This window comes from Heterocephalus glaber, unplaced genomic scaffold (assembly GCF_053883595.1).
Source record: "Heterocephalus glaber isolate CG9 unplaced genomic scaffold, H.glaber_assembly_v1.0 deba00000347, whole genome shotgun sequence".
Taxonomy (NCBI): Eukaryota; Metazoa; Chordata; class Mammalia; order Rodentia; family Bathyergidae; genus Heterocephalus; species Heterocephalus glaber.
The window spans coordinates 39,194,759-39,221,608 of record NW_028258143.1 but is presented as its reverse complement, the minus strand read 5'-3'; the positions used below and the strand labels follow the sequence as shown (position 1 = coordinate 39,221,608).

General features: G+C 38.9%; 1 protein-coding gene across 12 annotated transcripts in view; it reads right to left on the bottom strand.

Annotated features, from left to right (window-relative positions):
* Tanc1 (tetratricopeptide repeat, ankyrin repeat and coiled-coil containing 1) overlaps positions 1 to 26,850 on the bottom strand; it is a 250,878-nt gene that overhangs the window by 110,290 nt on the left and 113,738 nt on the right. For 9 of the 12 annotated variants that reach the window (XM_004835897.3, XM_021265939.2, XM_087199193.1 and 6 more), the window contains one exon: positions 9,195 to 9,392. The exons of the other annotated variants lie outside the window; for them this stretch is intronic. In XM_004835897.3, coding sequence (XP_004835954.3) covers positions 9,195 to 9,392 — 198 coding nt within the window. The remainder of the gene's footprint in view (positions 1 to 9,194; positions 9,393 to 26,850) is intronic. 12 annotated transcript variants of the gene reach the window in all.

The following is a 26,850-nucleotide window of genomic DNA, read 5'->3' as shown; positions in this document are numbered from 1 at the left end:
GTATCATTGCTATGTGACCCACTTCCCTACCGGATCAATATTAGCTAAGCAGCTATACTTGTAATCCTATATGTTGATTATAGTTTGACCCACATTGTATCCATAGTGTGACTTTGCTGTATAAATTATCTTGACAAAGGGCCTCAGTGGCACCCCACTTTCAGGACACCATCCCTCAGGAGCTATCTCTCAATAAATCTTTCCTACTCTTAACCTCTGTTGTTCTGTAGCATTCTTCAACTTCAGGGGACATGAACTTAGCATATCTGACATCTAGCAGGTTTGGAGTTATATTTCGCCTATGTCAATATCATATCAAAAGGACAGAGGCAAAATAATATAAATAATAAATTGAACAACATAAAGAAAATTTGTGCTTGAAAAAATACTATCAAGAAAGTAAAGAATGCACAGAATGGAAGAACATATTTACAAATCATTCATCTATCTGATAAGGAACTTTTATCCAGAATATAAAAAGACACTGTAGTAACTGTAGTAAAGCTACAGTTTACATGACTAGGATGGCTATAATAAAAAAGACAAACAATAACAAACATTGGCAAGGATGTTAAGAGAAATTGGAAACCTTATACTTGGGTGATAGTAATGTGGTGCAATCATCACGTTAGAAAATAATTTGGCAGGACTTTAAAAGGTTAAACAGAGAGTTACCATATGATCCAGTACACTCAAGAACAAGTGAAAACATATGTCCATATAAAAATACATGCATGAATGTTTATAGCAGCATTATTCATAGTAGCCAAAATTGGAAATAACCCAAATATCCATTAACTAAAGAATGGACAAAATGTGTTGAATACTTAAATATTATTTGATAATAAAACAGAATTGAGTACCGATTCATACTACTACATGGATGAACCTAGAAAACATGTTTGTTCCATAAAAGAAACCATTCACAAAAGACCACATATTGTATAACACCACTTACATGAAATGCCCAGAATGGGCAAATTCATGGAGACAGAAAGGAGATTCGTGGTTTCTCAGGGGTTGACAGTGGGAAATGAAAGGTCGAGAGGAATGTGAAATGATTACTCATGAGTATAGGTTTGTTTGATGTTTTCTTAGTAAAGATAAAAATGTCCTGAACTTGACTATGGCAATGATTGCACAATCCCGTGAAAATGCCTAAAAAAAACCCTGAACTTTAAGCCTTAAATAGATGAATTATGTGGTAAATTATATTTCAATAAATCTGTTTTTTAAAAATGCAATGGGATAAATCGCAATGGAAAATTTATAAATTTAACTTCAGAAAATGAAAAACTTCTGGAGAGTCATAAAACACCATAACCTAATTAAGTGGAAAATAAGGAACAAGGAAAAAATTTTTATAACATACATGACTGATACCCTTAAAACAAACAACAACAAGCTATAATAATGTAGTAAGAAACACATATTGCTCCAGTAGAATGAAGGACAACTGTCACAAAAATCTCCCAAAAGTAAAAATTACAAATGATCAATAAATGTTAACAGCTCATCTTCAGTGTTAAAGTAAGTCTTGACCTAGCTATTCTACTTTCATAGTCTATCAGATCAAAATAAACATGGCTTTAGATATTAATACAGAAGAATATTCTTTCACTGTCCTTTAGTGGAAAACTAGGAGATTCTTACTTATTAGCACTGGAAAACTAGACTATACGACAGAAACAAAGGAAGAAAGATAAAGTAGCTGGGTTTTTTTGTATAAAGGGAACTAAGATTATGTCATTTCATACCACACATTTTTTTTTTAAAAAGAGAGTCTTGCGCCATTGCCTGGCTAGCCTGGAACTCCTGCGATCAAGTGATTCTCCTGCCTCAGCCTCCCAAGTGGTTGAGACTACAGGGATGTGCGACTGCACCCACCAATTTTGTATATTTTTGTATTTTCCTTCTCAAGTGCTATTTCTAAAATTTAGGAAATAGAGATAAGTATGTAGTTACCCTCACTGAAAAGGAATTATGTGAGACAACTACATATTCTTCATCAGTGGTTCTTAAACTCACTACATTAGAATCAACCCGGAAGCTTAAAAATAAAAAATCCCAATGCCAAAGCCATATTCCATATGCATTAAATCACAATCTCTATAAAGGTAGGACCCAGGCATCGGTATTTTTTAGAACTCCTGGAGTGATTTCAGGGTACAAACTATATACAAGGGAACCAGGACTCATCAGCAGGGGAAAAATGGACTCAACCCTAGGTTCAAAGTGGAAAACACACACACACACACACACACACACACACACACACGTTGTATGTGTGCTCATGTTTTGAGAAGAATGACAGGAAACTTGTGTGTCCCATTCACAGTTGACCACTGCAGTACAGCACAGGAGAGCTGTCTACTCCTTGGAAGAAGCTATCATACAGTTTCCAGGAGGAAACAAAGAATTCTGTACTTACCACAAAAAGGGGAACTGTCCTTGCTGAAGGTCAGGTCCCAAATGCAGTCCTAACTGCTGAGAAGTGAGAACAGACTATAGCTAGCTGGTTCCACAAGGTCAAGTGGGGCTGCATGATCCCTGCACTGCTCTCCACCCTGGGCACAATCTTCAGCCAAGCCTGCACCCGTGCATCACACCCAGATACAAATCCTGGTCATTTAAAGCTCACATACAGGCACAAAGGACAGACTGGGCACAGGAGAACGGGCCTGGGACACAGTGAAGAGGACCAAATGCTAACAGTAACTTGCACGAATCTGAAGCAAGTTCCATAATAATTGTGAGGTCTCGCCTCTGAATCTGCAAAGAGGCTTGGCTTGGAAGTGCTCAAAGGGCCTTCCCAACTCCAATAGGCCAACAATCCACCATGAGCCCATGAGCTCAGCAAGCATTAAAGACTGCAGTCACAGATACAAGTGGAAGCCAGCTGAGTGTTTTTCTGACCATGAACTTGATCTGCTTCAGCTGTGGTAATGCCCCCGACACAGTATACTGGAAAGAAAATGGAAGTTGTCTGAGAAGTGCAGACAGAAAGGAAGTTCAAAAGGAAGCTTCAGAATAACCTCTCAGCCTCTTAAAATCCTCAGTAGTCCACAACTAGGCCTGACAAAGCACCTACAAGCACCATCCATTTAGATGTTTCCCAGAAAATGTTAACTAAAAAAAAAAAAAAAAAATCCTCTCAAAGAATGCTAGAGGGAATGTGCAATCAATACCACCTTTCTAGAAAACAACTGGGCAATACAAATGCAGGCCATTTCACTCAATGATCCTATTGCTGGGAAGCTGCCACCCTCAAAGAACTAACAAGAGATGTGCATAAAAATCACTGGATAAAAGTATTCCTATCAGGAGTTCTGGAGATAAGTTGTGCACAATAAAGAGAATTACTATTGAACTGCATACTTAAAGAATAGTCAAGATGGTAAATCTTATGTATGTTTCACCACGATTAATTTAAAATTTACACCAGAAAGTTAACAGCAAAAATAAAATATCTTGGGTCAAGCTACAATGTTTTAACATGAAAAACAATCTAAATAGCCAACAGCTGGAAATTACTTTTTAAATTATAGAATACTGAAACAATAGACAATAAACATCTTCAAGCAAACAAAATTCCTATGATGTCATATTATATGGAAAAAAGGCAGAACCCAAAAGGGTTACATCACATGGTCTCAGGTTTCAGTAGATTGCTAAAAATGCACTAGAAAAAATATATCAATATGCTGGCAGTAATTCTCTCTCAATGATTGGATTTCAAAATTTTATACTCTTCCAGGGTTGGGAGGAGGCAGTGCCTTGGCAGACATTAACTCACTGTCCAAGAATCAAACAGACAAGATGACTTCCTCTTGCTCTGCCCTAGGAGCCTGGGAGCTTCCTTCCGGGTGCTGGGACCGGCTCACCCTCTCTGCCCTAGGAGCCTGGGATGGAGGCGGGGAGCTTCCTTCCGGGCGTGGGACCAGCTGAGCTTCACTGCCCTAGGAGCCTGGGATGGCTGCGGGGGAGATTCCTTCCGGGTGCTGCGACCAGCTGAGCTTCATTGCCCTAGGAGTCTTGGATGGCTGTGGGGGAGCTTCCTTCCGGGAGCTGGGACCCGCTCACCCTCTCTGCCCTAGGAGCCTGGGATGGCGGTGGGGGAGCCAACACTTGTTTTTCTGTTGTTGTTATTTGTTTCTTTGATAAAGATCATAATATGCGTGAGGTGGTATCATTGTGATTTTGATTTACATTTCCCTGATGATTATTTATCTTGAGAACTTTTTAATATATCTGTCAGTCATTCCTATGTATTTTTCGAGAAATGTCCACTCTGTTCTTTTGCCTATTTTTCTCTTTTTATTGGTTAAACAGATTAATGGATTTCATTTTAGCAGGTTCATACATGCACATAACATACTTTGACTATTTTCACCCCTCCATCACACTTCTTGCCTCCTCATCCTCCAATGAGTTCATCTGTTGGTGAGCATGTAGGCTAGTTCCATGTCTTGGCTATTGTGAACTGTGCTGCAATAAACATAGTTTGCATGCCAAAAAAAAAAAAAAAAAGATGATTTCCTCTTCACAGCCTGTCCCTTTGAGCTTTTTCCCTCAAATAAGCAGACAAGAAGAGGGGTTTTCTTATTTGTGACTGAGTTTTGCTACATGTCCCAGGCTGGCCTTGAACTCTCTATCCTCATGCCTTAGCCTCCTGGGTGCTAGGATTAAAGGCTTGTACCACCATACCTGGATAACAGGGGTTTTCAAAACTGCTAAATCAGCTACAATGTCAACTGTGAGCCAGAACTGGAACTGGGGAGAAGTGGGAACGGCTGGCACTCTCCAGTCTCCCACACAAGCCAGTCCAAGGAGAAGGGCAAGATACAGTGGATCCTTGATTTACAAACTCAGTTCATTCCTGAGGGCTGGCTGTAACTCAAGTTGGTCAAGTGAAGGCTCAGGCTCCTTACATAGTCTTCAAAGACTCTTCCAGGCAGATCTCAGTGTCCTTAGAGAGACATTGGGCCCAGGATTCCTCAATTAACCCCCCACAGAAAAGGATGTTGTAATGTTCCTTCCAGAACTCTCTAAGGGTTAAATCTGTATCTGAGACCATCTGGAAGCATAAGCAGCCGGCATTCGGGTCGCAACTCAAGACTTTGGTCATAAGTTAAAACTAAAATTCCAGCCATAACACAAATTATTTGTATGTCAGTTCAGTCATAACTCAAGGATCCACTGTACTGTGACGATCTCTTATCCTAGATGCTTGGAACCGGAAGTGTTTTGGATTTTGGAATATCTGTATACACATAATAAGATACCAAGGGTGTGAGACTCAAATCTAAACATGAAATTTACTTATGTTTCATATTATACATAGCCGGAAGGCAATTTTATACAATATTTTTAGTGTAACTATGTTTTAACTATGACCCATTACATGACGCTAGGTGTGAAATTTTGCACTTGAGGTTATGTCAATGGTCAAGAAGTTTCAGGTTATGGAGAATTTCAGATTTTCACACTAGGGATGCTCAACCTTTATTATTCAGTTGTTGCCATTTTGTTGTACCCATGTCTGTATTTCAAAAGGCTGCTTTCCATTCACACCTGACCTTTCTGTTTATTTCATAATGGGCCCAAAGTGATCCAGGAAAAAGAATGCTAATATAAAATAACTAATGCTATTACTAATAAACAAGCCACAGGAAATAAGCTTTTCTCCTCTCTGGAAGGCAAAAGAACACTACAAATATTGATGAAGTCTTAATCCAAAAGGCTTGCCACAGCCACAGAACTATTTTAATGGATGCTGATCCTTGTTTTCACTACCAGAAAATGGATTTTCCATTTAGAAAAACACCAAAATTTTTCAAATACTCAGAAAAAAGAATCTTCCAGCCAGCAGTGGGGAAAAATACATATAAATGGAGAAAGGTGGCAGATGGGTAAATAAAAATAACTCTTGATGTAAAGTAGAATGTATAAAAATCATGTAAAATGCAGGGTCACATTAATGCAAGGTTAATGGCATTATCTCTTGCCCAGATTTCCAAGATCCAGGGCCTAATCACCAACTATATTAAAAGAAATTTTCACTAGACAGGGGTTTATAGCATTTGACCCTTGCTAGGATAACAATTTCAAACTCTTGACAGTTTCTTGATTAGCAACAATTAGTGAAGAAATTCTATTCAAACAAGTAAAACAGGTTTGGTGGGGTTTTTTAAAAAGTACCTTCTTAAATAGAAGAGAGAGAAAATGGTCTAATCTTCCAAATCAGAACAAAACTCATGGGTACTTACTTTCACAGGTGGTTCTGATAGGACCTGAAGCACCACCCACTCTGGTGAGAGGGAGGGGGTCCAGGGGGCAGGAGTGGCTCAATGCCTTCTGGGAGCTGCAGACATACTGTATTTATTGTATGATTACTAGTACAGTGCTAGCTACTAAAATAGAAGGATATTTTTAAATCCAGTGCACGTTCACAGCCATATGTCAACTTTTCTTTTTCCTTTAAACAGGCAGGTAGAACATTAGGGTTCTAGATACTTTTCCAACAACACAGTTTAAGCAGAAATCTATGTGTTAGAGACTGTTGAAAAAATATTTTCATCATTTAATGTACTGAGTCATTGCCATTTTTAAGCAAGCATTTTTTGCCCCTAACTTTTCTTTTCAAATTAAAATTACCAAGATAATGAAGGCAAATCATCACTGTGAGACGCTAATTTGAGGCACAAATTTGCACAGCACACAAGAACTGCTCTGTCAGACATATCTGCTTAGTTTATTTCATTACCATTTGCATTAAAAACATCTAGGATGGAAGATATTTTCTTCAATCCAATAAAGGTTGAATGATACAGAACTACTACTCCTTTCTATTCATAAGGCCAAACAAAGAATTTAGCAGAAATAAATTTCACTTCTATAGATAAAAACTTTAGGATATTTTCTCAAAAGCAAAAATGTCTAACATTGGTCCAGGAACATAAGGAGATAAGCCTCAGGATTTCTCTGCCCACATTCCTGAAGCCCACATGAAACCATTCTAGACAGCCATCCTTCCCAGGCTGGCCAAGACATTCGCTATCCAAAATCCCACAAAAACAGAGTCTGAATTTGTATTAATAATGAAATTATATCTGAAATGCAGTATTCCCTGGAGTCTCTCAGGTGTTTCCACGGCCTAAGGCTCAAACAATGTCAATTCATTTGCAATAGCACAGATAATAGGAAAGTTTGTCCAAAATGTCAAATCTCAGCATATGACATTATCTTTAACTGAGGTCCCTTAAGGTTACAGATAGGTTCTCAGAATTATCTTCATTTTACATAGATAAGGTATACTTAGATAAGACAGCCTGCCTGTCCTCTACAATCAGATACAGAAAGCACATACATACTGTCAAAGAATAATCTATTCAAAGCATAGCAACTCACACTTCCTTCAGGTGTATATGCTGGGACCAATGGAGTATAATTTTGCAGCTAGGGAGAGATTGGGTTCAACTCTGAATAAAGCATGGTCAAGGGGGAATTTATAGCCAGGAAGCAAGCTGGGGTTCAGTAAACAAAAAATTACAAAGAGGAAACCTCAGGAGTGAAGGGCAGGGGGACTTTGGCTGAACAGGATTCTTGCTAAGGACAGGCCAGGCCGATCAGGCATCACCTAGGGGATGGTGGAAGATGAGAAAACTGGTCAGATTTGGAGAGAACGGGGTTCTTGCTAAAGTGATGTAGTAGGTGTCTTTGCTGAAAGTGGATTTTAGAAGGGAATGCACAGATGGGCCTGGGAGAAGGTTCAGGAGCCTGTCTAAAGTTTGGCAGTGAAAAAGGGAGAAAAGACTTAGCTGATAATAGACAAAAAGTAAGATGCTGTGCATAGTTCTTAGAGAGCAGAGTAATTCCAACCAGGGTAACCTAGCAAGAGAGGCAGTGTGGGAACCAAGATTTAAAGAGAGAAAAGACATCTGACATAGAGCTACAGCAGCAGGGAGGGCAAAAAGGAAGCAAGGACATTTCAGGAATTTCCCCAAAAACTGATAAACAGGTCAAATTCCTTGGCACAGGAAATCACTTCATACCAAAAAGGTTTCCAAGTTCCAGTTAATGACTGGACTGTAAACAATGTAGTCCAAAATAAGAAAATTCTAGAACAATAAAAGATTTTGGACACTCACCAAATTCATAGCACCACTTCCAAAATTTAAAGCCTTAAGGTTTGCCCTAATTTTATCCCAAGAACCTCAAATATCCACTCAATGATTCAGAAATAATGTATGCCATTTCAAGAAATACAAATATTTAAGAAAACAGAAATTAATTAATTTCACAGCCCCAGGGCACATTTTAGATGAATTCTGAATATGTACGTTTATATGTAGTTGAGAAGAATCTTTGCATTGGCGCATGATCAATAAAGCCCCCAATTTCCCTGCCTTTTGTAAGCAAATATTCAACAAATCTAAAAGAATGTCAAATACCTATTATAATTCTAGGCATGAGCATTTGGAAGAGGCTTGCCTCACATCTGAATTATAATCTCTCAAAGCTAAGTATACAAGTAAGTAATCCATAAATTCCTGGTCCTTACCCCTTTACAAGTCTGTTTCCACAAGCAATTACATTTTATAGCTGTTCAAACACTGGGTATTGTAACAAAGTAAAATGTATCAGTACATTTTTGGTAGTAATGAACAGATTGTTGTAAAATGACAGTCACCTGCATCCATAACGCTTAAACATACCTCATGAGAACTTAGTTCACAGTGCTTCTTAATTCATCAACAAGAAACCAACAAAACTAATGGTAGGAATAGCAAGTGTGAATTACAAGTATGAATAACAAGATTTTGAATCTATAAAAGTGGAGCCTAAGCAATCCAAACAATATATAAAATTTAAACTACAGAGACAAGTCTATTTAAAAATCACACTTTTAAAAGAAATTTCTGCTTGGCATGCTGGTTCACATCTGTAATCCCAGCATCAGGAGGCTGAGACAAGAAAATCACACGTTCAAGGCCAGCCCGGGTTATACAGCAAGGCCAAGCCAGCCTGGACTGTACAGTAAGACTCTGTCTCAAAAACAGATTCTGTCTTAACAAAGAAAAAACATCCTCCTCGAAGATTTCTTACAGGCATTCATTTTGCTGAATTTCAACACATCCATTACTTATCTAACCAAGACAGCTCATTTGGATGCCACTATATTGCTTGTTTACCTGGGGATTTTTTCTTTGATCTTGACTGCACCAAGTTAGATTGTCGAGGCAGCAAGGGTGATGAAGGCAGAGACATCGAGACACCTTTGGCCAAGCTCACCCCATAGGTATCTTCTGCTACAGGAAGACTGCTCACAAGAGAGTCACCAGCGTGACCAGGGGGCAGGACTGAAGAACTCTCCAGACCAAAGTCACTTCCTGGAACAGAAAGATAATACCTTAGATATACTATCCATTACAAATTGATGTGAACTTATTTCCTAAGAACAATATTCTTAGGAAATTCCCACATATTAAATATATTGAATTTCTTTTATATGATTTTTCCCCCTTGATCTTAAGTTTTTGTTGTTGTTATTCTGTGTGAGAAAAATTCAAGATATACTATTCAAGCATCGATGAATTCTGCCCCTGACCCATTTCTGCACCATCCAACTGATCTGGTTTCATTCATACCAATGGGTCTAGAAACTCATGGATCTGAGATTAGACCAAAATTAAGTACAAATGATCCACAAGAAGCTTTCAGTTCTTTGGGAGGAGGAGGGATATTGGCCTTTTATGGATACCAGTGGAACAGACTCTAAGCCAAGAGCTGCTCCAGAACTGCCAGACCTCCTACAGCTCCTGTCCAACAAGGGAGGGTCTGGGCAAGCTCCTCCCCAGCCCTGTCCCTCTGTGTTCTCTCATGCCCTCTATTCCACATGTACTATAAAACAGGATCCTCTTAACCCTCAACCAGCCCCAAACCATCACTGGACTGGAACCATGGCTCACTTACTGGGCAGATTCCCTGTGTACTTAAGCTCTAAATGACCTTGGGGTCATTTATGAAATTAAATATTCTAGAGTAGGCAGATTCTCCAAAAATAGAAAAGATGCAACTACAGTGTAGAAATCTTGTAGTATCTTGGCTGGGACCAGCCAGCCCCTCCAACACTGTTCATACTTGAGTACTCAGACAATATGCTTTCCTCCTATAGCTCCTTCCCCTAATCAATTTCCTCACTTAGTATGTACCAAGAAGCAACTGAGGAAGTGTAGGGAGAGGTAAATCATTACCTGGCAGATTACAAAGCATCTTTAAGCTCTAAATTATAGACAGTAGAATTGGAAAGATATGCATTTTCTACAAGCAAAACCAGTCTCCGACAATCATCATCTAAATGATTCTTGTCAGGCTTTCCTCACTCCAAAAACTCAAGAACCAGCTTTGAAAAAAAGAGAAACAAAAGCTGTCTAGGCGGCAGGAACTCATTTTTTTCATCTTTGTGCACATGGCTCACAAAGGAATGTGACTCAATCCTATCAAGTTCCAAATTGTTTTTTGTGTTAGGAGTTGCGGAGAAGGAGAGTCACCACCACCACAGACTGGGGGGACATGCTCATGCCTCACTTTCAAAAGCAACTCCAAACCAGCAGAGCTGTGAACAGAAAAGCCTTAAGGTCTGCAATAAGCAAGCTGGCAAAGTCAGAAAAGTAATTTCAGTTTTACCTGGGCCAAACATGGTTTAAGGAGTTTTGACAGACTTGGGAAACTAAGAGATTTATCAGCAATTGCCCAAATGACTGGCCTTTGAATTATAATAAACAGCCAGAATTACTAGAAAACTTTCACTGGATTACAGAAACAGGGATACTCATGGCAAATGCCCAAGACAGAGTTTAATCCCCAAGGGAGGGAAGCAGGCAGAGTTAATATAGTTTATGTAAATAAGAAGGGCCCCCTCCCTGGACCTCTAGCCTTCACCCACTCTATAAGACACCAACCACTGTCACCAACTCCCAGGACCACAGGCGCCAGCCTGAGGTTTTCCTGATACTACCAATGCATGAAGCTTCCTGACTGCCTCCTTTGACTGGCAATGAAACAGATCCCCAGAAAATCTAGGGCTACACCATACTGCCAATTCCCATGGGTGCTGGGTGCCCACTGTTCAGAAAAGACACCTGAGAAGAGAAGGACAGCTGTTTTCTCTGGTCCAATACCTTGTTCTCATGACCAGTCCCCACCATGACCCGGCTGTCACGCAAAGAACACAAACAGAAGCGGTCATGGTGGCACCCGCCTGTAATCCCAGATACATGAGGCCAGTCTAGCAAGACTCTGTCTCAAAAAAGAAAGAAAGAAAAGAAATGCAAGCAGGTGCTATACATGCAAAAACAGTCAAGATCAACGCTAGAGGACAGACAAGAACTTGGAGAGCTGAGGCAAAGCGCACTAGGAGTTACACATCAGGATGTGGGGGGAGCTTCAAGAGGTGGCACTGGTTTTCCATGTGTTTGAAGAGAACTGTCCTATTGCTGTCCTATTATCTAAGTCACAGACCTGGGTTGTCAAATGACTGCAGGATGGCGTGACGGGCCACTAGGCAGTGTCTCCCTACCTATACTCAGAAGAATTTCTGACCTATATGTAAATAAAAACTCAAACATCAAGTCCCTTAATTTGGATAAAAACACAAAAGAAGGGAGAAGTACATATAACACCACCAGAAATTTAAAACATAAAGCTCATTACTGACAAAGGGTTTCTTTTCTCAGATATTTAGACTTCTCCAACACAGTACAAGAGAAATTAGGGTTGGAAGGGTAAAGATTTAAAACATTCTCTAATCGCAAATTCTGCCCATAAACTTTGTTTATATCAAGAAGCAAATATTTTCATTATCATTCTGTAGCCATGAGAACCTTCAGCCTTCAGCTGGTCTCTGGTACTTTAATTTTATGCAGGCTACAATAAAAAATGAGACTTAGAGATGGGATTTGGGGGAAGGGGTTCCTATTTCAACTTGATTGTGCCATCTACTATTAATATCTGTCCCAAACACACTGTTCTGTTTGGTTTTCCAGAAACAACTAAATTTCCAGCTTCCTTTTATTAGACAGGCACAAAGCAGGGAGAGTTTTATGGATGAAGAGGAGGCACAAAGTACAAAGTGGGCGATCCAGCAGCTCAGAAGCTGGAAACAGCACACTGGAGCCTGCAGCTTTAACTTTAACTGCGGCAGGGCAAGAAGTTAAGGTCAAGAAAAGCCCAGAGCATCCCTTGACGCCAGAGGCAGAAAGTGAAAATCTCTTAGGGGCATCCACAGTAACAATGCTATACTGGTTCTAGGCAACATGACACCAGAAATTCTCCGGTTGATTAACATTCCTCAGCAGATGCTTAAAGAGGTTTAAGAAAATTAAAGATGTTTCACTGCAACAACCAGCATGGTTGGCGCATTTCTTTCAGCCTTGAATAGATGTTTTCTTTTAACTGCGATCTATTTTATTCCTCACCTCAATTAAGTGATAGGAAGCACACTTCAATCACTCTTCCTGTTGCTGCAGCAGAAATGCCCAGGTTAGCAGGACGATGAATCCTCACCAGGATATGAAAACCATGCTATCAATAGCCAGTGATTCACCAGGCCTCCTCCTGCTTATAGGCAGGTGTTTTCCCATGGAGCATTTACACACCATAGATGGCTAGATCTACCCCAACGTGCTTTCATCTGAGAAAGCATCCAATGCCACAGTGTCTCAGATAAGAAGCTGGGGCCTGATTATTAACCCGAAGGGACAGGGGCCAGAAACTCCCCCCAACCAGCTAGCATGGGCTCTAGCATATTAATATTCCATCCATTTGAGAACTGTGGGGAAAACGGAGATCCCCAAATGAGACACATTCTAAATGCATTAAATGTACAAGGGCTAAACACATTTTTGCTATAAAAGTCCCGGTAGTAAATATTTTAGGCTTTACAAGTTACATACAGTATTATTCATTTATTCAAACAAATATACATATCCATGTATACACACACACACACCCCTATATACACAACTACTTTTCTTAACTCACTGATATCCTGAATTACAAAAAGAAAAGATCAGAAAGAAGACAGGGACAAGTAGATTTTTATAAGATCCTTCATGTATGTAATAAATAAAAATTAAAATATATACACAAAAGAAGTGTAAGAATCAAAGTCACAGTTTGCAAAGATAATGGAACCGAAGAGAATAAAGCCATCCAATAAGGCATTTTAGATTGGCAGAAATAGTTTTGATAAAAGAACCTTACTTTAACCTTTTTCTTTCAGTATTACATACAATGAAAAAGGATTTAAATTCACAACAGAAGAAAACATGAATCTGAGAGATGAATGTTTAAAGGTGGTCATGCAGAATGGTGAAGTCCAACATTACAGATTAAAGTACATGGAGTGCAGGATTAGAGAAGGCTTTTAAAAATGAGGACAATGAAGGGAGAAACCTGAAAGTAAAAGTCTATTTCAGAAAGTGTAGACCTGAGAAAGGCAAGGGTAAGCTCAGACATTCAGGTAAATAGGTCTGCAGAAGCAGGAAGTAAGATTGCCATTTATTGTGCCATTGAAGAGGCTTGGGAAGGTGGGGGATAGAAACTTAGAATAGAAAGAAAAAGATGTTCTGTTTATCCAGCTCTAGAAAAGGGGACTTGTGCAGTACATTTAACTAGGGCATTAAATGTACTACAGCTCTTTTATGCGGTCCTCGCCTCTGCATGTACTAATGTTTCTTAATATTTTCCATCATAAGGCTTCATAATCATGGAATTCATTTATTTACAGAAACCTAAAAAATTGGAAAAGATTTCCTCCCCTGCAGAAGGCTCTCTCTATAAATGAAAGCACTTTATGAAAGCATTCTGTGTCTTAAGGGATTTCCTAGTATCTAGGCAGAGCTACTGATCATTTATGCCTGTTTAAAAAGAAAGTTAAGAGAAATGCATCCAAGTAAACAATCTTCAAAACTATATTCATATAGTCATGAATAATTCTCAAATAATGCCACTAAGAGGCAAGAAAGCAGTGGTCCCCCAGGGGAGGGATAGTGTATCCTTTCGTCAAGTGGGTTCTAAAGAGAGACCAGTAAATACAGTCCTCATACTCTCTGTTACAGTACCAAATGTACAAAGATTGCTTTACCCTGAAACAGAAGAGTAAACAGATTGGCATTTCCTCTCTAACTAGTTGTCCAAGTTTTTCCATTAAGACATGTCACCATGCAAAAGTTTCTGGGCTTTAAAAATATATGACCTCAGAAAACCCCCACCCCCAAATCCCACCAAAGTGTATTTTGAAATAAATCCTTTTTCAGATCTGCTAGGACAGGGTATCTGGTCCACTCTATATATTGCCTCATTTAATCTTCCCAACTACCCCCACATAGTAGGTGCTCTTACTATCCCTGTTCTCAGATGAGGAGACCAAGGGGCAAAACAGATCAAATGTCATGCCTAAGGAAACCAGAAAATGTCAGAGCTGAATTTGAATCCAAATGTCAGACTAGAGTCCATTTTCTTAGCACTGCTCTCCTTCACGAAGGCTGTTGAGTTATGCTTTCAACATTACATCACTATGTATACTTAATAGGAAAAAACAAAAATAGTATATATAGGTCTATACACAGTAACGCGCCACTGTGAAAAGAAACCTGTTCTCTCGTCTATTTTCCTATTCCATGCCGGCTGGTTAATTAGCTCCTGGAATGCTCTACTGGGGAAGCACCCAGGCCCAGGGATCATTAATTTTCTTTCAGTCACACCTTATGCTACTCCCATACAAGTGAAGTGGATCTGAGATATAGGTGTTTAGTCACCAAGCACCTTAAACAGTTTCTTCCACTTTCAAGGGGTACAGTATGTTCATTAACTCTTGCAGTGCTTGGACTTTCTGCTTCTGTGGCACAGCACAGATGTTTCCAGGGTTACTGCCACCATGGAGAGTGACAAGTCTAATCACTTTGCCTGGCTCAGATGCAGAATAAAATAGGGAGTCAGCTGTGGGTGAAAGCAGCCTGTAAGATTCACCTTACACAGGTGTGGAATTTAGCACTCTATATTTTGTCAGCAAAATACAGATGTTACCCAGGTTCCCAGGTCTCATGGACCACAACTTGGGTTCTGTGTCTCTGTCAGGCCTAGCATCCCTGCACCTCATCACAGAAGCAGATCCCAGTCCCTTCATACCAGAGGAAGCTCAAGCCCTGTCCAGGAAACTCCCTTACAGGTGAGTTACAGCTGAGGTGATGATTTTCAGAGCTCACCTAGTGATTCTCTTGTGCAGTTGGGACTGAGAACCAATCAAGAAGACGGTCAAAAGATCTGAAATGTTTGTATTGCTATCACAAGACAAAGACAGGAAAAGAAATTTCAGGAAATTGATGATTAAAATTACTCATTATTCATTATCCCATTATTCAAAATGTACATTCCTGGAGTGTGTATGTATATATGTGTGCATACATGTGTACACACACTGTGTATTTATATATATGTAATCATATACATTTCTTCACAAAGGACACATGGAACCAGCAGTAGTGGCTACTGCTGAGAATGGGAACTGACCAACTGAGGGAGGCTGACACTTGGATGTGGCTGACATTTTCTACAGATTTGTTTTCTGTAAGTGTTTATATTTATACTCCTCAGTATTGAACCATGTATAGATATGAAGATCTTTAGGCTAAATGAGCCACCTAAGGCCTAACTTGGCGAAATGAAGCTCCATTCCACAAAGTATTGCTAGAAGACACGTGTGTGTTTACTACTCAGAGGTAAGCTTGTGTAGTTGACTGTGGCGGGCACAGGACATGGGAGAAGAGCAGAGTGCCCCGCTCTGAAGGTCAGAGCTGGTGGCACTCGTGCTTCATCACTGATAGGCAGGTTCTTCCCTTAGCTCCCTGCACTGTCTCCCCTCCAGGTCCTGGTCATCCTGTGCTGTCTGTGGCAGAGTACACATGCAGATGCATGCTCACGTGGGGAGAACAGGGAAACATCAGGGAAGGACAGACATGGGATTGGAGTGGGGTATGGGCTAAGAAAGAAAGTAGAGTCTGTAATGGAAAATAATAAAGCAGAAGATAAGGGAATAGAGAAGTCAAGGGAAAAAGGAGAACAGCCACTCGGGGGATAGCAAAGTAGGGCATGGGTGGCTAAAGCACGAATTCTTGTTTGTGTTTTAAACTGAATATGGCAAGCAGCCCTAGAAAACCCCTCCAAATACCCTGGTGAAATATTTATAAGTACAAAGTAAAAGATAAAATTTACAAGCACAAAAACTACCAAAAAATAAGAGACTGCCAGAAAAAAAATCCTAGTAATTTTAAGGAAGACAAAGGAGCATCCTTTGTTCTTGAAACAAACAACTGGTGGCCTAACCACACCGAGTCTGTGAAACAGCAGAAGCCACTGGCCAGGCTGGGAAAACACTGAATCCCTCACCCAGAAGCCGTGACTCCAGTCCACAGCTCCAGATCCAGACACTTAATCATGGCTGATGGGGGATGATGAGATTCTCTTTGGATTATAAATCTCCCTCAAAACCATCAGTGATGGAAGAACAGGGAAAATGTATATCTTATTAGCAAAAGGAAGGAGGGCATCTTGAAGACCCAGAGACAAAAAACAGAACAAAATTCAGGGACCACTCAGCACACTTGGTGAAATACAAGATGGCCTGCCCTCCATACTTTTTCCTGTAGTTTCCTTTTGGATTACTTAATCCATGGTATAGACTAAGAGCAGTTAACACTATAGAAAATCCAGTCAATAATAAAGCAAATAAACTTGGGAAAGTGTTCCCAAGAGAAGGGCCACATATCTTAAGATGTGACAAAAGATTATAGATACGGAAAACCAAAGGTGTTTCTGAGAAGAAATATGGGCAAGATAAAGTAATTAAAACACAGCAAAACAAAAACTCTTGGAACTGAGAAATCCAGGCACAAAGGACTCACATGGTCTAGACTAACTCCCTGAAGGAAGACCTGCACCTACACTCTCTGGTAAAACTTTATTTTATTTTATTTTTTGGTACTGGGGACGGAACTCAGGACCTTGCACTTGCAAGCCAGGCACAGTGCCACTGAGCTAAATCCCCAGCCCTCTGGTAAAACTTTGAATTGAAAGTTTAAGAAAAGATTATGACAAAAATCCAAGTAAGTATTTTTAAATGTTTAACAGGATACAAAGCCACAGGGACACTGAAAGGAACCAAAATCCAACTTTCCCCAGAGCTCTTGCATTATGTAGTTTTCTAGAGCTGCTCTGCAAAGTACTACAAACTGGGTGGGCTCAAACAACCAGAACTTATTTTCTCACATTTCTGGAGGCTATCAGCTTAAAATAAAGATATGAAACAGGGATATGCTCTCTCTGGAGGCTCTGGGGAGAATCCAGTCCGTGCCCTTCTCTTGGCTTCTGATGTGGCCAGCGATCTTGACCCTCACTTGTTGACTCATCACTCCAACCTCTGCCTCCATCAGTGATAGTGAACTTTTCAGATCTTTCAGTGACACAAACAGCTTGCTGTAGCACATGCATAAGTTCATCACCACTGGCCTAGATGATCAGATGGCATCCCCATCCTGTTGGCTCTCTTCTAAGGACACCTGGCCTAGGGGTTAGGGCCCACCTAACCTGTAGGGAACAGGGAAAGGGGATGTTACCAGAACCCCTGCAGTGGGTCCTGGTCTCCTGTGAGGTATGACAGCACAGGGTGAATTAATAAAGACAGGAAACAAGACTTAGAGAAGAAGATGGGTGCTGGGCCTGATCAGCGCTCCTCTGAACTGCAAAGATGTAAGGTACCCTGAGTGTGCCACTATTCATTGGGCTCATAGGGAGTTACAGATGACTCAGAGGACAGTGGTAATCCTAGGAGGATGAGGATCTTATAATCGGAGGAAGTATCTGATCTCTCAGAGAGTGGCAGTAATCCTAAATTGACAAGGATCTGATGCTGGTGAGGATTTTAGGTTGATAAGCAGCTTATGTTGATTAGGAGGGTAGGATGAGCAAAGACATTCTTACAACAGTAGATGGGATGAGTTAAGCTGATAAGGAATTTGTCCCTCTCCAGGTGAAACCTTTCTCTTACTACTCTGTTCTCAAGGAACCAGGATGTCTTCAACTGATGTAATCTTGCCCTTGAGTGTCACAGGATCATGGGACCATTAAGGCCTCAGCTGTGACCAGAGGCAAAAATGGAGTTATGGTTTGACATGTCATAGCCAGCCCGTAGGCAAGAAGTCTAGGCCTAATTACAATTTAATTGTGAAATGATTTTCCCAAAAATTATGTAGAATGGTGCTCCCAATATTAACCCTGCAAGACTTTTGAATTATTTTAACTCAATTACATCTGCAAACAACTATTTAACAAATATTAACATGACTATACCTGCAAAGACCCTATTTCCAAATAGAGCCATTTTCACAGGCACTACATCAAAGATTAGGACCTTAATGTAAGTTTGATGGGGAAGCACAATTCAACTCATTACACCTCTCCTCTCCAATGCCAAGTAAGGCCAAAAAGCAACATTTACAAAACATGAGTGAAGGAATGGCACAACCAAGTCTTATAAAACTGTACCAAGTTGTCCATTACGTGCCATACCAAAAAACACTCTGAGACTCTCAAAGGCTCAGAAAATGCACAGTACATTTATCCTCCTAAAGAAAAGAAGAATCAAAATTAACTAGCCAACAGTGGAGATACAATGGTTAATTTCTGTAAAAAGTAAACTCTGTAACTCAAGCCTTCTAACACTTGATTCAACTTTCCCTCCACATTTCGTTTTCATTCAGGAATTATAGGTTTTAAACCATATCTTTCACCCCATAGCACAGAAAAATCCTCTTACCTTATCTGAGTGACTTCTTAAACTAACAGCTAATGCTGCCCTGCCAGAACTTGCTAAGAACAGCTCACATTTTCACATGATTGGGATGCTGGGCAGGGAAAACTCTTTGCCCCCACCCACCCCTTTAAACAATTAGAGAGAGGACAGAATACTACAATGACCATTTTCACTCCAAGGAACAAATTACAAAAGAAAAATCAGTTTACCATATGATCAACATTTTTTAAACCATGTTAAATAAACATCCAAGCCAGTGATCTTTTATGTGCAATATGACGATAATGAGAAAATAATATACACAACCAAAAGCTTAGAAGGAAGGTCAATAAAACGTTGACAGTGGCTGCCTTAAGGGGGCTGGATTATGGATTTTTTTCCCCTTCCTGTTCTGTTTTCAGTTTAACAGTTTGACATATATTCTGGCACTTTTTGTAACAAGAATGCTTTAGAAGATAAAAGATATTCTATTTTCTAGTACACATTTACTTGAAGCATAAATCTGTATCCATCTTCCTGTCCTTCTAGAGGTTGCCCAGTAAACCACCCCACCAGGTACCTGTAAAGTTCCTGAGGTTCCTGTTGTCATTACCCTTCCCCAAAAAGAAAGGCTCCCTTTTCCTTTATCCACACACCTCCAACTCTGCCCACTGTTTTCATTCAGCCCACCTGCCCTAGACATGCCCTTGTCCATCAGGCACAAAGTGCCCATAGCCAGGTATTACATATGGCCAAGAGTCTTCTCTATTGATTTTTCTCATGATGGAGTTCTGGATCTGCTACAGCCCTACAGGGCACTTAAAACAGAATGCACTGTCCTGGTGGTTTTTACTCCAACTTCCCTACTTTTAACCTCCAATCTCAACCAAGCAGTGCTTTTACTAACATTAAATTTCCTTGAAAACAACCCAAATATACCCTCTTCATTTATAATAATACAGAGAACTCCATTCTTTCTACAGAACGTTCTTGGGGGTGACATGAGAAATGATAACAGGACCACAGTGAGCACATCTCACATATATATCAATGATATCCCTAGAACCAAGCAACATAGCCTGGAACTGCTACTGCCCATTGGTATCTAATTCCTTAAGCCAGTGATGGCAAGTCTTTTACAGCATTCAGTAATGCAAACAGCCTGCTGCCTTAAGTCATTCTCCATAGCCATTACATGCCTGCCCCAAGCCACAATTACCGCCAGAACTCATCTATCCTGGAACTTCACAGAAAGTAGGTACCCAAGTTTTAACTATAAATGTATGCCCATTGAGTGTACCCACTCTTAAAATGAGGACTAAACAGTTCTTAAAGCCCTTATTCTGTGTCCCATACACCTTATTAACCACTTTATATACTTTATTTATTCATCTTATTCCTTTTGAAGTAGATGTTGTCACTGCCTCTTTGTTAACAGATGAGGGAATTAAGGAACAGGGAGGCTAAGTAAATTGTCTGGGTGGTAGATTCAGATGTGAACCTCAGGCGTCTGACTACAGCATCACAACTCTTAACCCCTATATCATAGAGGCCTACTGTTGTAGACAGAAGATCCCCTAACCCAGTGCACACTGAGCATACACCACTATTTGGTGCTTAAGAAATTCTGTTACCCACAGATAATTTAGCAAGTCATGTTTCTCTGAATGATAATCATCAGGAACATTCTGTCATATTGGACATGGTGACATTTTGGGGGTGGAAAAATAAGTGGAGGGAAAAAGACTTTTAGAACAATACCATAACCAGTACACCACCCCCTCAGTAACCACTCTAATCCAAACTCTGGCAGTCCCATCAACAAAGCTGTCTGCCAGCAGGCCTCCTTACAAAAAAAAAAGGAAGAGAATAAAAGGAAACTGCTACCATTTCTCTTATTTCAACTCCTTCTAAGGAAAACAGGATCTATAAACATTTTGGAAAAAATGGCTCAAAGTTTCTAGGCAGCATGTAAAGTTTCTTCCCCACAGAAATACATTTAAAAATGCAACACAACCAACTAGATAAAAACCAGACTAAATTAACTATGCACATGTGGCTATTTAACAAGGTCCTCTTCAGACTTATACTGGGGGTAACAGAAAGAATGAGATGACTGCATTTTCTGTATTTTTTTTGTATGTGCCTTCTGTATTTTATTTGCCATATGCCTTCTCTACCATCATCACACACACAAAAAAATCACTGCACAGTTTTCAAAGCAGCAGCCTCAATGACATGTCTGGTAAAATATCTTAGCAACAATGTCAATATTGTCTCACTGAAGCTAACCATATCAACATTCCACTCTAATCATGATTTCTCAAATACAAAATGGAATGCAAGTTATTCATTTCATTCATTCCTTGAGCATCTCTGGGAAAAGAGCCCTCTAACATCATGTAAATTAAACATTAAAATTATATTCACTAGCAATTACTTCTTGTGTATTGAACTTGCAAGTGTAAGTATGTGAGTAAGCAAATGTTGATAAGGAATAATCATAAACACCAAACTAAATTATACTGACAAATTACTTTGATCAAATCCTATTCCTTGTTATTTCTGTAATGAAATCCTTTCATTTATCTGCTTGTTTGTGTTTCAAGTTCATCTTTATAGGACTTCCAAGAGCAGTGTTTACTAGATAATAGGGAATCTGCTTCTCCCAAATTTTCAAAGTCACATACACATACATTTGCATGACTGGCTGGAATTTGTTCCTACAGTGACAAAAGAAACAATGGTATACTGGCAGCTCCAAAATTTAGCCATTCAAAAATCACCCCTACACACACACCTATACACACAGTACAGATGTACTAGGGTGCCACCCATGGTGAGTGATTGACAGTAGGCCTGGTGGAATGAGTCACTAACATCTAGGTGAACCAGCCAGGTTTAAGAACCAATGCAGGACACAATTATACAGGAACCAACTCTCGTAGGGCAAGGTGAACACTGAACCATATGCGTGCAACACCTCTGAATGCACACACGTCTTCTTTGCAGACACAGAGGCTTCTGGCTTCAGATCCATGCACTCAGGCCTCATATCCCTGTTCTCTTCCATCTCCTCTCCAATACATACTCTCCCATCAATTGTTTACAGCAACTGTCCCTGCAGAACTCTGCTAAGGACATGCCTACTACCAACACTCCTTCCTCCATCCGTACTAGGTGGAATGGGTAGGCTTATGTCTGCCACATAGACAAGTGAGCTGAGAAAACAAAAATACTCAAGATACAACCATTTGCTACTCTAAAGGAGCGTGTCAAGAGGGTTAAAAGCAAAGAGCCAGAAGGGTACAGAAATTATCATAAATTACAATATGAGCAAATACTTTTTAAATGCTTACTATGGTCCAGGCACTGTTCTAAGCACTTTAACTCACTTAATCTTCTCAAGAATCAGCAACCCAGAGGAAGTACTGATCCCATTATAATATCTAATACAAGGTAAACGCTATATAAATTGTAATACTATGTTGTTTAGGGAATAGTAACACTTCTGTATGAGGAATGATAAAAAATACAGTCAATATTTAAATTTTTAAAAATTTATTACAATAAAAGGCATATTGCCATTAATCCCCCTCAAGATACTCCCTCTCCTTCAAACACACTGAAGTCATCATTCTTGTCACTTTCTGAAGAAATTTTCTAAGTCTTCTCTTTTGTCTTTAGTTGCATTGTCATGGTTGCCTTGATGTCCTAAATTGATCCAAAGTGTTTACCTTTCATGGTCATTTTGATCTTGCAGAAAAGCCATTAATCAAGCAATGCCAGATCCAGGGAATAAGATGGATGAAAACACACCATAACGCTTTTATTTTTACAAGCTGTCTTTCCATTGAATGGTACTTGTCAGCAGCACTCACTGTATTTTTGATTAAACCTCATAAAGACACCCATGAAAGAGGACTTTCAGAACTGCTTTAGAAGTGACAAGAATAATGGGATAAGTGTGTTTGAAGTGAGGGGGAATATTTTGAGGAGGATTAATGGTAACGTGCCTTTACTGTAAAAACATCTTTTTTTATTAAAACACACACCATAAACAGTATTTTCATCACCCCATACATGCTCAATACAGTTCATATAGAATATTTTCAATCTGTATAGGTTGAATCTGCATAAGTGGAAGATACAGAGGGCTGACTGTAGTGTTATCTCCCTTTTACAGATGCAAACAATGGAAACAGAGTGAGATTAGGTAGCTTAAACTAGGAACTGTACCCAAGCAGTCTAGCTGCTCTCCTGCCAAGATCTCAGGCTTTGGAGACAGAAACCAGGTTCTAACCATGCTTCTGGCATCTAATAAACAAATACTCTTAAGGGAGTTCTTCAATCTCTATTAATAAGCTATTGATATGTGAGGTAACTGTTTATAGGCTTTAGCCACTGTCTGATACATGGTAAGCACTCAATAAAGAGCAATTTTCCCTAAATACTGTCATACTATCTCTAGAAGAGTTACTTCCCGATTAACGGTAGTTCACTTCCTGGTTTCTTTAATATCTGAGTAACAAAAAGGTATCTCATCCCTGTCACACATTTCAGTATCAAAAACTCCTGACATAAATTTAAATATTTGTATAAGAATACTTTATTTCCTTGTCTAATGAGCATTTCCATAAGATCAAGGATATCATGTGATTTTCAAAAACATATCCACATCTTCAGCCTACCACTGAAATTTTACAACACAAAATTTATTTCATTTGACTCTCATAATTGCTGTAAGAAACATATTATCACCTTTGTTTTTCAGACAAGAAAATTAAGATTCAGAAAAATATTTAAACTGAGACTCCTATCTAAGTTTTCTGAAGCTAAATTAGGAGTTCTTATTCATCTTTAAGAAGCTACTTCCATACATCAGGAGGGATTTGAGCTCCTGTTTGGGGAGCCAAATAACCATGGTAAGAATTTAATGGATGGAGGGTAACAAATCTTCCAGAATCTCTAATCTTCTAAATCTTGGAGCTAAGGATGTAGCTCTTAAGAGGTTTAATCAGATTATCAACAAACTCACAAAGCAGGGAAAGAGAGCTGACCTCCCTGAAAAAAATGATTTGTAACCTCTCTGTTTTTAACACTTAAAGAATTAATACAAAGTCCTTCATTTAATCCTATCAAAAATAAAAGATGACTTAGATGAATCCTTTTAAGCTTTATAATTAAAAACTAAACAAGAAGGGCAGGGATGTAGCTCAGTGGCACTGTGCCTGCCTAACAAGTAAGTGCAAGGTCCAGAGTTGGATCCCTGGTACCAGAAAAAAAAAAAGATTGACAAAAATGAAATAAGAGACATGCTTGCCTTTCTTAGAATTTCAGCTAGTAAACTATCAATGGCTAACCACTTATCAAAATATTAAAACAGTTATTGAACCCAATAGAGAAACAGGTAAACAGAACAAGGTAAGAAACTTAAATTTGTTTGTTTTTTGAGACAGGGTGTCACTATGCACTCATGGTGATCCTTCTGCCTCTGTCTCCCAAGTTCTGGGATTACAGGCACGTGCCACCATCCTCAGCTAAGAAACTTAAATTTTTATTTGTTTGGTGCTGGAGATTAAAGGCAGAGCCTTATGCATGCTAGGCAAGCACTCTACCACTGAGCTATAGCCCTAGCCCTTTTAAACATTTTTATTTATTAGACAAATACATGTATCAAGCATGGTTTTAAGAACTTTATAAATATTAACTCATTTAATACTCATAAGTGAGCCATGAAACAGAGAGATTTAATAATTTGTCTAAGTTCATGTGCCTAGTAAGTATAAGCCATAATATATAAACCCAGGCAGTACAGTTTTAAACGGTCAGTAAATGCACAAATGTTTATCACACTAAAAAATTATAATTAAGACAGTGAGATCATTTTGTCTATGATCCAGCAAAGACGAAATAGTTTGATTACAATCTATAAGGATTTGAAAAAACAAATATTTTCACATATATATTGTTAGTAGAATTATAATTTTAATGCCATTTTTCCCAAGGGCAATTTGACAAAGTCTAGAAAAATTATAAATGAACAAATGTGTTACAAATTTTTCTTATATTTATTCTTATGTAAACATAGGCAGTTATGTATAAGGAGATTCACTCTAGAATTTACTTGTACTGATGACCTCCCCCTCAAAAAACAGAACAAGATACAACTTAAGTATCCATCAACAGAGGCTTAGTGAAATAAGTCATGGTATACTTGCTCAATATTATACTGAGCAACTTTTTTAAAGTTTATATATTTGTATGTGCTAATACGAAAAAATATCTGTAAATATTTTCAATCACTATTGTAATTTGCATAATGAAACACATTTTAAAGTCCATGTGAGGTTTAAGGATCTATATTTATATAAATATGTGTACATACGCCTGCAAAGTTCCTAGAAAGACCATATAACAAAAAGTGAACATTAATTGCTTTGGGGTGAGTGAAGAGGGAAGGGGAAGAGGAAGAGACCGTGTATATTTTTTACTTCTTCCTTAATATCATTATATAGCTTTTGTTTTTATAATTGTGTTGTTTGTTTTGGTACCAAAGATCAAACTCGGGACCTTGCACTTTCGAGGCAGGCGGTGGAACCACTGAGCTAAATCCTCAGCTATAATTGTGTATATTTAACTGTTACACTTATAGAATTTGAATGGCTTACAAAAACAAATTATTTCCTAATAAGATGGGTTTATAACAGACACATGGATACCAAGCAAAACTTGGCTTTAAAATACAGAAAAGGAGTACATGTACAAATTCATCACAATTAATGTAATCATTATATATTGTAAACATATAATAATTTTTAATGTAAACAAAAAAGATATAGAAAAAGAAATAGAGGTATTAGTCAGTGAGTGTCTTTGCGGGGGGGCGGGGGGGGGACCATGGATTGAACTCAGGACCTTGCACTTGCCAGGCAGGCAGTGGAACCACTGAGCTAAATCCCCAGCCCATAGTCAGTGAGTCTTAAGTCTAGATGAAAACCATACAAACGTTTCAGAAATAATCCTTTCGGAAAAAAAATCTAACAGAAGAAAAAAAGTCAAAATAAACACCCCTGATGGTACGAATTATAAATATAAAAGAAATCTACTCTCTTCTGTCCCAGAGAGATCTAACAGAGTTGTGATTTCCTTTATAGTTGCTACTCAATACAAGAGGTAAAAATGAAGGAGGCCAGGCAGAGACATAGTAGAAACAACTAATTTGGAGTCCAAAACTATGCTTTCATCTCACTGTTGCTTTAACTATCTTGAGTTTCGATGGTTGCTGCACTTTGCCTTTCTTCAAAAAGCTAAAAAAATACTGAACTCTAATTTAAGGATCTCTCCTGTTCTAAAACTTTTTAAATTTCATGATCACTTTTAGGGGAAAAGCAGCCCTACACATCATAATCCAAGGATATACAGCCATGGATAAAAGTCTGCATTCACTAATATGGTACTTTTATTTATTTTTATTTTTTTAAAATAGCAAGTTCTATTTTGTTTTATTTTTGTGATACTGGGGATTGAACTCAGGGATGCTCTACCATTGAGCTACATCCTGAGCTCTTTTTTTTTATTGGTACATTTTAGGTATACAATATACTGACATTCATCATTGGAAATTTGCACTTTTATATAATCTCTCTTGGTTCTTATTTTTTTCCCCCTTCCCCTGCCCTCCCTTCAACCCCTCCATCCCTCCCTATTTACAAAGACTTTGTAGGGGCTGGGGATTTAGCTCAGTGGCACTGTGCCTGCCTCACAAGCACAAGGTCCTGAGTTCGATCCCCAGTACCAAAAAAAAAAAACAAAAAAAAGACTTTGTTTCCATTTTCTCATTTTCTCATATTAATTCCATTCTCTTCTTTCCTTTCCCCTACCCCTCCCACTTCCCCTTCCCCCCTTTTCTTCCTATTTCACATTATCTATTATATCTTTTAGTCCTTATTTATACTTTCAGTTTCTCACACTAGAGAAACTATTCAGTATTTACACGT